At 37.1% G+C, this 14,325-nt stretch overlaps 1 protein-coding gene across 1 annotated transcript in view; it reads right to left on the reverse strand.

Moving 5' to 3' along the window:
- DTWD2 (DTW motif tRNA-uridine aminocarboxypropyltransferase 2) overlaps positions 1-13,781 on the reverse strand; it is an 84,271-nt gene extending 70,490 nt beyond the window's left edge. The window contains exon 1 of the mRNA XM_090279037.1: positions 13,553-13,781. Within this exon, the coding sequence (XP_090135163.1) occupies positions 13,553-13,755 (203 nt within the window). The 5' untranslated portion in view covers positions 13,756-13,781. The remainder of the gene's footprint in view (positions 1-13,552) is intronic.
- Positions 13,782-14,325: the final 544 nt, after the last annotated feature.

A 14,325-nucleotide genomic window follows, 5' to 3' on the forward strand; every position in this document is an offset into this window, starting at 1 on the left:
ATCATGTTAAATGCAATAAGTCAGACAAAAAAAGACAAGAACCATTTGATTTCACACGTATGTGAGATATAAAACTGAAAGCATCAAATGAACAAGAAAAACAAACAAACACAAACTCATAGACACAGATAACAGTTTGATGGTTTCCAGAAGGAAGAGGAATTGGGGGATAGTAAAGTATAAAGGGGGTAAAATACATGGTGATAGAAGATTTCACTTGCATGGTGGGAACACAATGCAGTAACCAGAAGTATTGTAGAATTGTACATTAAAACCTATATAATTGTATTAACCAATGTCATCCCAATTTAAAAAATAATAATAAAAAATAAAAAAGACACAGCTCTTCTTAATATATTACAGTAAAGTTTTACCTCATAAAGAAAGAAAAATAGGTAACTTCTACTATGTCTGATTGCTTCAAATACATATAAAAATAATATTCTCAAACCCGCCCCAAACTGTTTTCTCACTATATTATTTTATTTTATAAACTGCCTTCAGGAGTAGAGGAAGAGTAAACTTAGAACTAAAATCATGTTATAGGAAAGGAAGCAACTCTATGAAGGGAATAAATATCTTCAGTGAGACCTTTAGAGACCTGCCCCAGAAGGCATGACTAAAGCAGTGCTCTCAAAAGTGGGTTAAGTAAAATGACACAATGGGGTGCAAAAGAAAATATTAACACCCCCTTCCTGGGTTGGTATATTAGATGATAATAAGGATATGTGGAATCCTGATAGGAAAGGAGAAGTTCCATAACACGGAGTGTTAACAATGGCACTTGCAAAGAAACTGTACATACCATGAAGAATCTATATTGAGGAAAGTCTAATTACACAATCACAATGAACAAGTACATGACAGAACTGTTTCTTTCTTAATCCTAGTTCAAACTTGCATTAGAATTTAAAAATCTAATCACATATGACAATAACTTTTTAAAATAGAACTTATAAAGATTAATTGCACTGTAGATTCACATTTCACTATGATTAACTATGAACCTCAGTATAGTGATATATTAATACCTCAAAATAATGGATAATGATTGTATGACTCCATCACAATTAAGAAAATATATTTTTTTATTGTCACTCAAGGACATGTTTTTTTTTCATTGCTTCTAGAGAGAGAGTAAAAGAGAGAGAAACATTGATCTGAGAGAGAAACATCACTTGATTGCCTCTCATATAGGCCCAGATAGGGATTAAACCCGGAACCTAGGTATGTGTCCTGACTGGGAATTGAACCTGCAACCTTTTGATTATAGGATAATACTCCAACCAACTGAGCCACATCAGCCAGGGCAAGACATTTTTAAAGAGTTTATTTCATATTATGGCTTCCTTTTTTAGATTTATTTTTGTGTATGTTTTATGAGGCACATCACACATTAATATATAAGAAATGTATATAATCACAGATAAATATGTAATATACCTATTAGAATTTTATCCTTTTTTAAATAATCAACTATGGTATATAATCAAAATAATTTAGAATTCATTGGCCTAGAGGTACGCTTGTCCCTTCTATGGGATCTATAATTTTAAAAAATCTTAAAGTTATTACAATTAAAGAAGGCTTCAGAGGAACCATATGCTTAGGGGGGAAAAAGCCTTGCATACAGAAAGATGACTATAAATAGTAGCTAAATAAAGTCCCTAGTGTCATTGTAAAAGTGACAGATCAACGACTGAAGAGCTTATCATAAAGTAATCACCTATATAGTTACCCTATTATTTACCTTCTCCTCTTCTATATGAGTATAAATATAGCAAATATCTTTATTAATAGCAGATTAAGTTAATCACTCTTTCCTCTTAAAACTCCTATTTCATATTTTCATAATTTATCTTAAATACTAGTTATTTAGGTATGTTTTCTCTCACACTCAGTTCACTTTAAATTCTAGAGAAAACAATTTCTTGCTTATTTTTCTATAACCCAAATTGGATACTTATTGGATATTGGCTATTAAATAAATAATGACTGAATGAATAGACTTTCCACATGATTTATCAAAGTGCACTTCCAGGCCATGTGTAGCAGAATTATATGCTCCTTATCCACTAGTCAACTAAAGAGAACAGCGGAACTGTCCATCCTGACAATCAAGAAGTCAAAGGGTAAAGTGGTCCCAAGGACCAGGTATCCCCTCAGTAGAAATATTTTACAAAGAATAGTATATAATGAAGGGACCATGTTACTAGCAAATTTTTTATTTTTTTATTTTACTTTTATTTTATCCTTACCCAAGAACATTTTTTTTCATTGCCTTTTTAGAGCGAGAGGAAGAGAGAGAAACATCAATGTGAGAGAAAAGCATTGATTAGTTGCCTCACATATATGTCTGGTCTGGGGATCATACGCGTCCAAACCAGGGATTGAATCTATAACCCAGGCATGTGCCCTGTCTGGGAACTGAAGCCGCAACCTTTTGGTTATAGGATGACACTCCAACCCACTGAGCCACACCAGCCAGGGCATAGACAATATTTTCATTTGTCTATTCTTTTTTTTAAATTTTTTTTAATTTTTTTTGTTGTTTTTCAATTACAGTTGTCCCATTTTTCCCCCATTGTTCCCCTGGATCCAGCCCACCCCTTCTCCTACAGTCATATACCCCCCCACCGTTGTTTATGTCCATGAGTCATTTATACATGTACTTGGATTGAGTAAATAATATGATGTACATATGCCATATATGCTATAGATAATGCAATATGGTATATGCTATTGATAATGCCATAGATATTGAAAGCCAGGTTTCGCACTGTCAAAGGAAGAAGTTGCAAATAGAGAAAGAAGAAAGGTCAGAATGAATCCTGTGGTATTTGATGAATTCATGATATATATGTATATATAGTGGGAATTATGCATGGGTCAGTATATATACATAGATATCATAGCTCTGTCCATTTTTAAGATGGACATTCAGTAATAATAGACAAACCTAGAGCCCAGATCTTAGTTTCTAATATCATTCTCCAATGAACCAGGTCTTCCTGGAAAAGTGGTGGGTTCCAGATCTGGGATAGGGAAAAATACAAGGTGGCCGGACCATCTTAGGGTGCCAAAAGTAAGTTTTTGAGAAAAGGTAAGCTTGTCGAAAGAGTTCAGGAGCCAGCCTGAAAGAGCTCCCAGTGGCCCAAAAGAATAATCTGAGCAACAAAATAAATAACAACATTATTGAATTATAACCCAGAGAATGAAATAAATGTCCATAATTCCTTACAGACATAAATATATTGAATAAACAGGAAAAATAGTTTTCCATATAGAAAAATCCAATCAATAAATGTAAAATTAATAATATAAATAGAAAACCATCATTAGAACACCACAATAATAACTGTTACAGGCAAGATCTGCAGATGGATGTGAAAATTAGCAGGCAGAAATTTGAGGAAAATCAAGATATTTGAATAGTCTCAAAATATCCCCCCCAAGATATTAATTGCAAAGGAGAAAAGAATTACTTTATAGTGGAAAAACTCAGCAGACACCACCTTCACCAAGTGATTAGTTAATCTCCTCAAAGCACAGCAACATTATGCACCTTGTGCTAACAAAAACACATCACACTGTAGTTATTTCTGCCCAAAATGTATAGCCTCATTCTAATCACGGAGAAAATATGAGTCAAACCCAAACTGAGAGACTCTATAAAAATAACTGATTGGTATTCTTCAAAAGTACCAAGGCCATGAGAAACAAGAAAAGCCTGAGGAGCCATGACACACTAGAGGAGACTAAAAAGATACGACAATTAATGCAACACAGGTTAGATCCCGGTCCAGAGTAAAAGGACATTAGTAGGAAAACTGGTGGATAGGGTTGTATCAGTGTTCATTTCTTACTTTAGATAAGAGAACTCACTGGGAGATAATTCTCCATAGGTCTTACATTTCTGTATGTCTTATGAAAGAGGCACTAGCTATGCTTTTGTTCTCAACTATGTTTTCAGAGATGTTTATATGGTGAACTGCCTTTGAAGAAAGAGATAAGTCTTCCAATTGGAGCAAAGGGCAGTTTTGCTTGAAACCATTATAAAATATTCGGGAACCCTAAACTCAGGGTTCTTTAGCCAAGATGTAAAACCACTGGATGCACAGCGTCCACCTAAACTCCTCTGTGAAACCCCTGCAGGACTTGGGATAGGAGAGGAGAGCAAGGGAATCTCATGTCATTTGCCAGCATCCATGAAACTGCAGCAGGCTAATGTGTCCACCTGCAATACAAATAAGATAAAACCTCAGATCCTTTACAGTTCATGATAGTACTATCATTATGTATAATAACATATTGGGTTATTGGGTGAAGAGTATATGGAAACTTTGGTACTATTTTTATAACCTTTCATTAAGTCTAAAGTTACTTATAAATTAAATCAATTAGTACCCAATTACCAAATTCTCCATTCCCAGTAATAATAATAATGGAGTCATCACTACCATTGTGTAATCTGCATACATTACATCAGGTTATCCTCTCAAAGAATTCATACTTTGTTGGGGATTGGGAGACAGGAGAAAGGGGTGAAGGAGGTCAAAGGTACAAAATTCCAGTTACATAATAAATAAGTTATGGTTATGTAATGTACAGCAGGATGACTATAGTTAATAATACTGTGCTGTATTGCATATTTGAAAGTTGATGAGAGTAGATCTTAAAATTTGTCATCACAAGAAAAAAAAACTTTAGCTATTGTAATGTGAAGAATGTCCACTAGACCTATTGTGATCATTTTGCAATGTATTCAAATATCAAATCGTTATATTGTACATCTGAAACTAAGATAAGAGTATATGTCAATTATCCCTCAATTTTAAAAAATTCATGATTCACTACAGCAATGGTAATCACTGTATTTTTTCAGTGATTATTTCTGTTTGGGGGTTTGCTTTAAAAATGCAATTTCAAGTACAATACGTTAATGGTCATATATTTGCCCTGTTTATTAACTGTCTGCCAATAATTCTGTGGAGAAATTAACACACTTGTGCATTGCTGATGAAAATGCAAAATGGCTGAAGCTTCTATGTAAAACAGTTTGGCAATTCTGGAAAAAGTTAAATACAGAACTACCATATAACCCAGCAAGTCCACTCTAAGTGTGAATGAATGGATAATGAATAAACAAAAGTGATATACACATGCAATTCAGCCATTAAAAGGAATGAAATTTTTATACATGCTACAACATGTACAGACCCTGAAAACATTCTACATAAAATTACAGACACAGAAAGACAAATATTGTATGGATTGATTACATGAAGTATTAGAATAAACAAATTTATAGAAACAGGAAGCAGAAGTTACCAAGTGCTGGGGGTGGGGGTGATGGGAAATTATTATTTGATGGGTACAGAGTTTATGCTGGGAATGTTTTAGAAGTTTTGGGTATAGATAGTAGTGATGATCACAAAAAATTATGAATGTATTTAATACCACTGAACTGCATACTTATAAATGGTTAAAACAATAAATATTATGTTATGTATATGTTAACACAATATTTTTTTTAAAAGACTAGCCTGACAAATAACATGTCCACAAACAGATCAGACACATTTCTAGCTGGCCAATCCCTCTAACCCTTTGCAAGGAGACTCATTTCCATACCTTTTTGACTTGAGTACTCATGGAATACTTCTACTTACTTCATTCACTTCACTGCTCCCTCTTTCCCCACAATCTTTCCACTAGGCTTCGAATAAAGAAAATAATCAAAAATAAGCAAACAAACAAAAACTCAACAGAAGGAAAAAACTCCCATCAGCAATATCTTTTTATATTATTTTCTCTTCTAATTACACGTTACTTTCAATCTTATTCTGTATTAGCTTCAGGTGTACAGCACAGTGATTAGAAAATCATGTACTTCAGAAAATGGTCCCCCTAATATTTCCGGTATCTACCTGGCCTCCTCATACACAGTTATCATGATATCACTGGCTCTATTTCTTATGCTATAATCTATTCTCTGTGACTTTTCTGTAACTACCATTTTGTACTTTTTAATCCCTTCACCTTTTTCAGCCAGCTCCCCATCCATCCTCCCCTCTGACAAATTTGCCTTTCTAACTGAAAAGTGAGAAGTCACTAGTACAAATGAAAAGCTGACCATAAGCAGGTAGAGGATTCAGGAGATAAAAGCTCTATCTTAAAAAAAGACAATAGTTACGACTGCTTATCCCAAAATAATTAAAAGTAGCCAAGGACAAAGGAAAATAAAAAGGATCCATGGATTATAAACACTTCACTCAAAATATTTATTATATGCAAAAGGAAAACAAAAGCAATCATACTATTAATTTCAGTATAATTCATTTATATGCGGTGAACTAATAAAAATATGAAAGCTACAGCAGCTGTACCTCTTACTAGTCACCTGACCTTGAAAGTCTACAAAAGGAAATAACAATTTAGATCACAAAGTTGTCTTACATATTGAATAAAAATGTAGATGTAAAAGCACTTTGTAAGCTGTGAATTCTTTAAGTAATGTCAAGTTTTAGACTATACAATTTCTGAACGTTTTCTCACTACATTAGCAACTCACATAACTATAAATTATTAATTTCTGGCAACTGTACTTTAAAGAATTAATGTGCTTTGATGTTCCTTGAAGAAAACTTCTATCAGAGAGTAATGACATAATTTTTATTTTTCTTGGGGAAAATATGTCAAACACTTAGAAAACTCTAAAGTGATTTTTAAAATTGGTCACCCTTCTTTGGAGACTTAATTAAATTTAAGAAAAAAATTCCCTTTTGACATATATCACTGTAACAGAACCCTTGGGCTGCTTCAATTGAAACAGAACCCACGGGCTGTTTAGTTAGGGGCCTGATTGCCTGCCGCCAGAATTATAACTCTGAATACCAGAGTTTGGTGAAAAGAAAAAGAATTGTTTATTTACACAAAGTCCTGCCTCCCCCTCCCAGACCTGCCCAGTCTTAGGAAAGTCAGAAGCACCGTTTCCCTACTTCCTAGGCACAGTTCAGCTTTACCAGTAGCTGCCAATCACTCAGTTCTGATTGGGGAGGTCCTTTCTGTGCTGTGGTGCCCTCCAGCTCTCAGTGCAGGACCGCCTGGATTCTCAGCCTCCTTGGAAACTGCCTTCTTCCTGCAAACCACATGGATCTCCTCTCCTTCTCAAAGCAGTCTGGCAAGAGCCTCTCCTTAAAGCAGCCTGGAGATCCCTTCTCCAAGCCAGATGGAGGGAGCCCACAAGAGCCAGAGAGTGAGGGCGTGAGGGCCAGAGAGAGAGAGCCTGAGAGAGAGAGTCTCCTAGAGCCAGAGCCAGCCCGAAACGTCCACAGCTGCTTCTCTCTTCCTCCCTGCTTCCTCTCTCTCCCTGCGTCCTCTCACGCAGTGGGTGTTGCAAACAGTTCTGACCATTCACAGAACCCTACCTAGGCTCTGTCTGTCTGCTTCTTCCCTACCAGCCCACAGTCCAAGACCCCTCCCATCTTCCTGAGTCTTAGAAGTAAAGCGGATCTTTGCAACAATGTATCCAGCCACTAGCTCCAGGCATGCAAGGGCATCCTGAAAGGTGCTTCCTGCTGCCTATCTCCCAGCCGCAAACTCTGGGGTTTGTTTTCCGGACTCCCCTGTTTCTGTAACAACATCCTTGCTCAACTTTGAACATATGATTAGTTTGTAAAGCAATCTGTAAATCAGTTTGCTTTCCATAAATATTACAAATGAACTACTTCAAAGAATAAGCATACTTTCTATACTAACAGAAAAGAACAAATTAACTTAATCATTCTTCCTTTGGAATACAATATTTTTAAATGGACAAAGAATTAAATTTGCAGATTATCTAAGTTTTACCCTAAAAATTATGATCAATAACCTAGTTGATTTTAAATTTACCAAAACAATTTGTTTTCTAATTCTAAATATTGATAACAATTAACCTTAATTATTAGAAACTGCCTTGGGAATTACCACTTTTCACTTTTACCTACCAAACAGGCAGACTAGCCACAATGACACCCAGAATAAAAAATAAATGCCTACAAGGGACAGGAAGTGAACCATAGATGGATTAAACAGGAATGACTGGGAGCTAAATCAGACCCAATCTAAGGGTAGAGCCAATACACAGCTGACCCAACTACTGCTCAGAAATTGATCCTTGAGCTCCTAGATATCCCCATTCTCATATTAGCCAGATATCTGGATTTTTATATAAAATATCTTGATTTTTAACTGTTAGAAACTAAATTAAAAACTGATAAAATACAGTTCAAAACATCTGTGGGCTGCTGGTTTGTGGTTCCTGCATTCTTCCTAAATACCCACAGACTTCCCTCCTTCCCTCATGATTTTATCCCAATCACTTTTTATTCCATAATATCCAAGCCTTAAAGAATAAGGAAAAGGTTAAGATGTGGAATAAAGGAGCTAGATGTTGTTAAAAAATACAAACTTAAGACTAGAAAATGAATTATGATAGTGATTTAAAGTCAATACTGTATTACATGCTTCCAAATTGCTAAGAGACAAGATCTTAAATCTCACCTCAAAAAAAGGATTGGTAATTATGTGAAGATAGCTAACACTCCCAATGGTAATCATATTGCAATATATAAATGTATCAAATCAACACATTATAAGCCTTAAACTTACATATGTTATACTTCAATTATATCTCAATTCTTTTAAAAGAAGAGCTAGAGAATACTGAAGTTCAGGCAACTTGTCTAAGCTTGAAGTAAACATACTTCATCTTAAAAAGTACAAAAATTAGAGATATTCCTGCAGACTCTGGCTCCACTTGACTGGTGACTACAACTACACTGCAAAGACAATCCTGTCTTCTGCAGCAAGCATGAAGTGTGGGGCAAGGTCAAGTGCTTGCATGAGCTGGGAACCAAGTGCACTGGAGCCGGAGACCCAATTCTGCTACTCATTTATTACCTCCACCTCCTTGTCATTTAACAATATCAACTCTAAAATGTTGTTGTAAGAAATATCATAAATAAAATATATAGGCCTGGTAGGTAAGCTGCAGATGGTCAGTGATTAATAAATGGGTGCTAAATACACCAGTGCAGTTTATTAGAATCCTTACAACTTTCTACTTTTGGGGAAGAAAACACTGGAGAGAGAAAAATTTTATCTCAAGGTCTAGCTGTGTCAGTGTGTGTGTGCTCTCCCTCCTTCAGAGAGATAAAAGAAATTCTGTATTTAGATATTATTCCATTATTTTAATGTCCAAAATTTTGCAAGTGGCTACTATATCTTGTCCTCAGGCCCATAGCAATATCCACAGAAGAAAGTATAATTAAGATGTCTAGCATCTCTACTGGAATGAGGCCCTAGCTCTTCCTAGTCAAGCCTTTCCCCACTGTATCACCTACCAGTTTGCATTTTTAATAAAATACGGTATAAATTATAATAGCAAAAAGCCATCTATATAAGTCAAACTTGTCATCCCCCTCCAATATAAAAATATTTCAGTAACTGGTTTGATGGGTTCCAGTGCATTAGGATCAAACCACCTAACAAAGCCTCGCTGGCCCTTCCTGGTGCAACCACCACTAACCTCTGCAGCCTTGTCTCTCATCTCATTTCTGCCGACCTCTCCAAACCCGTTATTCTCTACACACTGCACCACTGCACATGCTGTTCCCTCTAACACGAGCATACTTTTTAGAAAAGCTGCATCTTACAATCACAAAGTAATCTGGGATCTTTTAAAGATTACTTCATTAATGTTTAAGATATGTTGTATTTCTAAAGAGCATGATTTTGCTGAGAAGTTAAAATAACTTTGAACTTCCTGAACAAAAGCAATGTTTTAAACTCTCTAGGCTGTAACAATTATAGTAATATGTTTAGAGAAATGAATACTGTTAGAAATAAATGGCCATATAATTCCAACTAAGTGATCATTCAAATATAAGAATGCTTTTTAGATTTTATTTTATTTTATTTTTATCCTCACCCAAGGACATTTTTTTCACCACTTTTTAGAGAGGGAGAAACATCCATCCAAGATAGAAGCATCGATTGGTTGCCTCCCAGACTGAGGATCTTAAGCGCCCAGACTGGGACTGAACCAGGAACCACAACCTAGGTATGTTCCCTGACCAGGAATCAAACCCAGAACCTTTCAGTTACAGACTCCACTCCTACCAACTGAGCCACACTGGCCAGGGCCGATGCTTTTTAGATTTTAAAACTATTATAAGCATAAAGGTAAAGACATTCACCCATGAAACTAATAAAACCCTAACAACCTAATGAGATAAAATATAAAGAGCCATCAGTTAGTTTATACTTCATTGATAAGACCAAATAGTGTCCATATTTCTAGAATTGTATTCTAAACAATTAAAACAAACAAAATGCATAGCAAACCAACAGAGAGAAGAGCTTTTATTATGTACAGAATTTAGCTGGAAAAAGCAAAATGCAGAAAGGTTGGCATAACCCTAAAATATTAACTACATGTAACTGGAAACAAGCTAAACTCCAGCAAGTCATTTTTTATTTTTTAAAAAGCAGATCAGGTTAAGTGGTGTGAAGAATGAATATGCAGAGCAAAGAAGATTTTTAGGGCATGAAAATACTTTGTATGATATTATACTATATTGGTGGATATATATTATCGGAAATTTGTCCAAATTTAAAATATGTACAACACCAAGTATTAACCCTAAGGCAATAATGGACTTTGAGGGATTATGATGTGTCAATGTATCTCATCAACTGTAATAAAAGTGCCATTCTGATGGGAAATGCTGATAATGAGGAAACTATGCATGAGGGAAAGCAGTGGGTATGTGGGAAATCTGCATCTTCCACTTCAATTTTGCTGTAAATCTAAAACTGCTCTAAAAAATAATGTTTATTAAACGGGGGGAGAAGATCAGAAAAATAATAAATCTTTGCTAAACACAGGAAACTTATTTTTTAAAGTATATAGAGCACTTACAATTAGTAGTTTTAAATAGACTAAAAACAACATGATAAAGCTAACATGAAAATTTAGCCCTGGATTTATATTTGAAACCCTTTTCTTTCAGCATTTTTAAGTGTTATCTCCTAACACATTTAGACAACTTGTTTAAATAAATAGTATTCAATACCCCTTTTGTTCATATGTACAGTCCCTTCTAGAAACAAATTATTCATTCTCCTCAAAATTCTTTTGAGTGTCTACTATATTGGGTTGGCCAAAATGTCTGTTTAGTTCTTTTCCGTAAAATAAACGGCACATTTTCATGTTTACCAATAACTTTATTAATTTGGATGTTTTGAGTATGTCGGCTATCTCCCATGTGGTAAACATTGATTGTTCTCAATGAATGTCTCAGTTTGATTGCTATCAACTTCAACTGGTCTACCTGACCATGGAGCATCATCCAGCAAGAAATCTCCAGCGTGAAACTTTGCAAACCACTTTTGACACATTTGATCAGTCACAGCACCCTAACCATATACTACACAAATATTTTTTTGCTTTTCAGTTGCGTTTCTACCACTCTTGAAATAAATCATAATATGTCAAAAATGTTGCTTATTTTTTTTTATCTTCAATATTAAAATGGCTACACAAAAATTCACCAGTTTCGATGTTTGGGTTTTTTTAATGCACACTGATATGACAGCTGTCACAATACAATCTAACAAAATCATTTCAAGTGAAGTTAAAGAGAGCTAAGTGCTACTAGAGCCATCTTACAGAAAAAACCAAACAAACTTTTTGGTCAGCCCAATACATAGTACACTCAGAAAATATAAAAAGTTCCTATACTCAAGATCCCTTCATCTAAGGTCTCACAATCCAGTCATGGGGAAAAGTCAAAATGTCCAGAGTATTCAAGTGGTACAGACCTTCAACCAGTCTGTCCTATACCCCTTCTTGGAATCCTTTTCTCTTGGCTGGATCCCCCTCATCTTTTAATTTCAATGTAAATGCTACCTACTCAGAGGTCTTTCCTGATACCCTCCTGCTATTTTCTATCACAGCAACCCATTCTTTTCCTTCATTGCTGTTTGTTTTGTTTTTTTTTTTCAAAAACTGTAACTACATATTTGGTTTCTTGTTTATTGGTTATTGTCTGTATCCAACAACAGACTGAACTCTCCAATGAACACAGACTCCACTATATTGCCAGTGATTAGCAAAGCACTCAATAAACACTGGTTAAAGGAGTGCATAGGCCTGCTACTCAGAAGAAAGCTAATGGCTAGAGCAGCAATTTTCAACCGGTGTGCCATCCCTTAGAATGTCAAATAAAAAAAAAATGACAACACAACAATAGCCATCCAGTGAGAGTGAATCAAAATTATATCTATTTTTTTTTGTCAGATTGCCAAAAAGTATAATATATTTTTGGTGTGCCGCAGAATTTTAGTAATTAGTTTATGTGTGTCATGAGATTTTTAAAAAACTGAAAATCACTGGGCTAGAGATATTGGGGTAGAGGTAATAACTTGCCCATGAAAACTGGTAAGATCGCCTGTGGGAAGGGTGTGGGGTTAGAAGAGAAGAGCATCTAGAATCAAGACCTGAAGAAGCCCACCATTTAGTTTGAGTAGAACAAGCAAAGGCAACTAGGGCAGGGAAGTCAGATAAACCAAAGGGAAGACAAAGAAAGAGTGCTTTGAGAAGGAAGTATTCACCTGCAGGACGCTGCCAAGAGGTCTAGTAAAAAGTGAGCAGAAAAGGATCCGCTGGATTTCATCTCACGGAGATTACTGGTGACTTGAGTGAAAGCCATTTCAGGACAGTGTAGGATCTGATGACAAATTGCAGAGTGATCCAGAGGTAAGGAAGTACAGCCACTAACAGTTAAAATTGTGAAGGCAGCAGGGAGATAGGAGATAGATGGAGACCTTCAGGAACCAAGGGAAGTGATCCTGAACACCCAGGAAATAAAGAGAAAAGTATATGTGGACAGCAAAAATTCAAACAAGGAAAGCAATCCTTACAATCGTTTAGTGCACCAGCACAGTGGGGTAATCCTGAGAAGTACTTAAACAAGCGGGCACACTGTGGGCATTCAATCATGTTAGTCGGTGGCGGTTTAACAAATTGTCTCATTAGACTGTAAGAGCCCCAAGGAGGGCAGAGACCACGTCTATTTAATCATGCCTGCATTCCCAGGACCTAGCAGAGTGTCTGGCACATAGTAGGTGCTTGATAAATATTTCTGAGTGAATCCAGAATTCTGAATACAGTCTTAATTACTATTATAGTCACTTGACTGTCTCTATTCTCTAATTCAATGTTGGTTGGTTGGATTTTTTGTGAGACGACTGTCACATAAGCGCACTCAGAGTCTTGTGGGAAGTAAGGCTAAATAATAACGAACTTAGATAAATGGCTGCCTATTAGAGGACTGTGACAAGTATTTCACAGTGACAGCAAAGTCAACCAACGGGCCCGTCACCCTAAGAGCTAAGATGCCAGAGCCAGCGCTGCACTGGGCCCGAGCCGCAGCAGCCGCCTTCCCAGAAGGGGGCGCTGCAGCCTCGCCTCCCCCAGCTTGAGGCCCCGCCCGTCGGTCACCTGCAGCGGCTGCACTCGGGCCTCCGCACAGTCGGCACCACTGGCAGCTCCCATAGCCCCTCAGCACTGGCGCCGTTGGCCTCCTCGCCCAGGGCAGCCACCGCCGCTTCGCCACTCTCCCGCTGCTCCGCCTCTTTAGGAGTCTGAGACCTGGAGGTCGGCGACCGCTCCCTAGGTGTTGGCGCCTCTCTCTGCTGCTCCATGGCAGGCGCTCAGATCCGGCTGTCACACTGACGCCCCGCTGCCGCCGGAGGGCGCCACACGCTGCAGAAAACCTTTCGCGCTGCACGTCGCCACGCGTGCACGCCACGTACAGGGGCGGATCTCCGAAGTTTATGCTCGAGGTTCCGCCCCTCAACGAAGAAGGAGCGAGCCCATAGGTCAATACTCAGTGGGTCCATTACCTAGACGCAGATCGGGACGTGTGGGCTGGCATGGTTAGCGTCGCTGAGACACGTAAAGGTTACCCTATAGAAACGCCCCAGGTAGCAATGAACCTTCCTTAGTTCCACTTCTTTAAAAGTGAAAGTAAGATGGAATTCTGTATTTTCCGCCTTAGCATGACACTTTACAAATTCGTTGGGTGAGTGGACACAGCAATAGCCGCAAATGGTGTACAATAGTTGATAGCTAAAGGCCAACACAGGAAAAGTTGTACCAACTGAAAACTGGATTCACACTTGTCTGGTTCACGCGAATTTCTTGCTCTACAGGGGCAGCGACCTGTATCCTATATCTTGTACTTCTTGGTATTTCTCCCAGCATCAAGCATA

Source organism: Furipterus horrens, unplaced genomic scaffold (assembly GCF_987537825.1).
Source record: "Furipterus horrens unplaced genomic scaffold, mFurHor1.1.pri manual_scaffold_5, whole genome shotgun sequence".
Lineage (NCBI taxonomy): Eukaryota > Metazoa > Chordata > Mammalia > Chiroptera > Furipteridae > Furipterus > Furipterus horrens.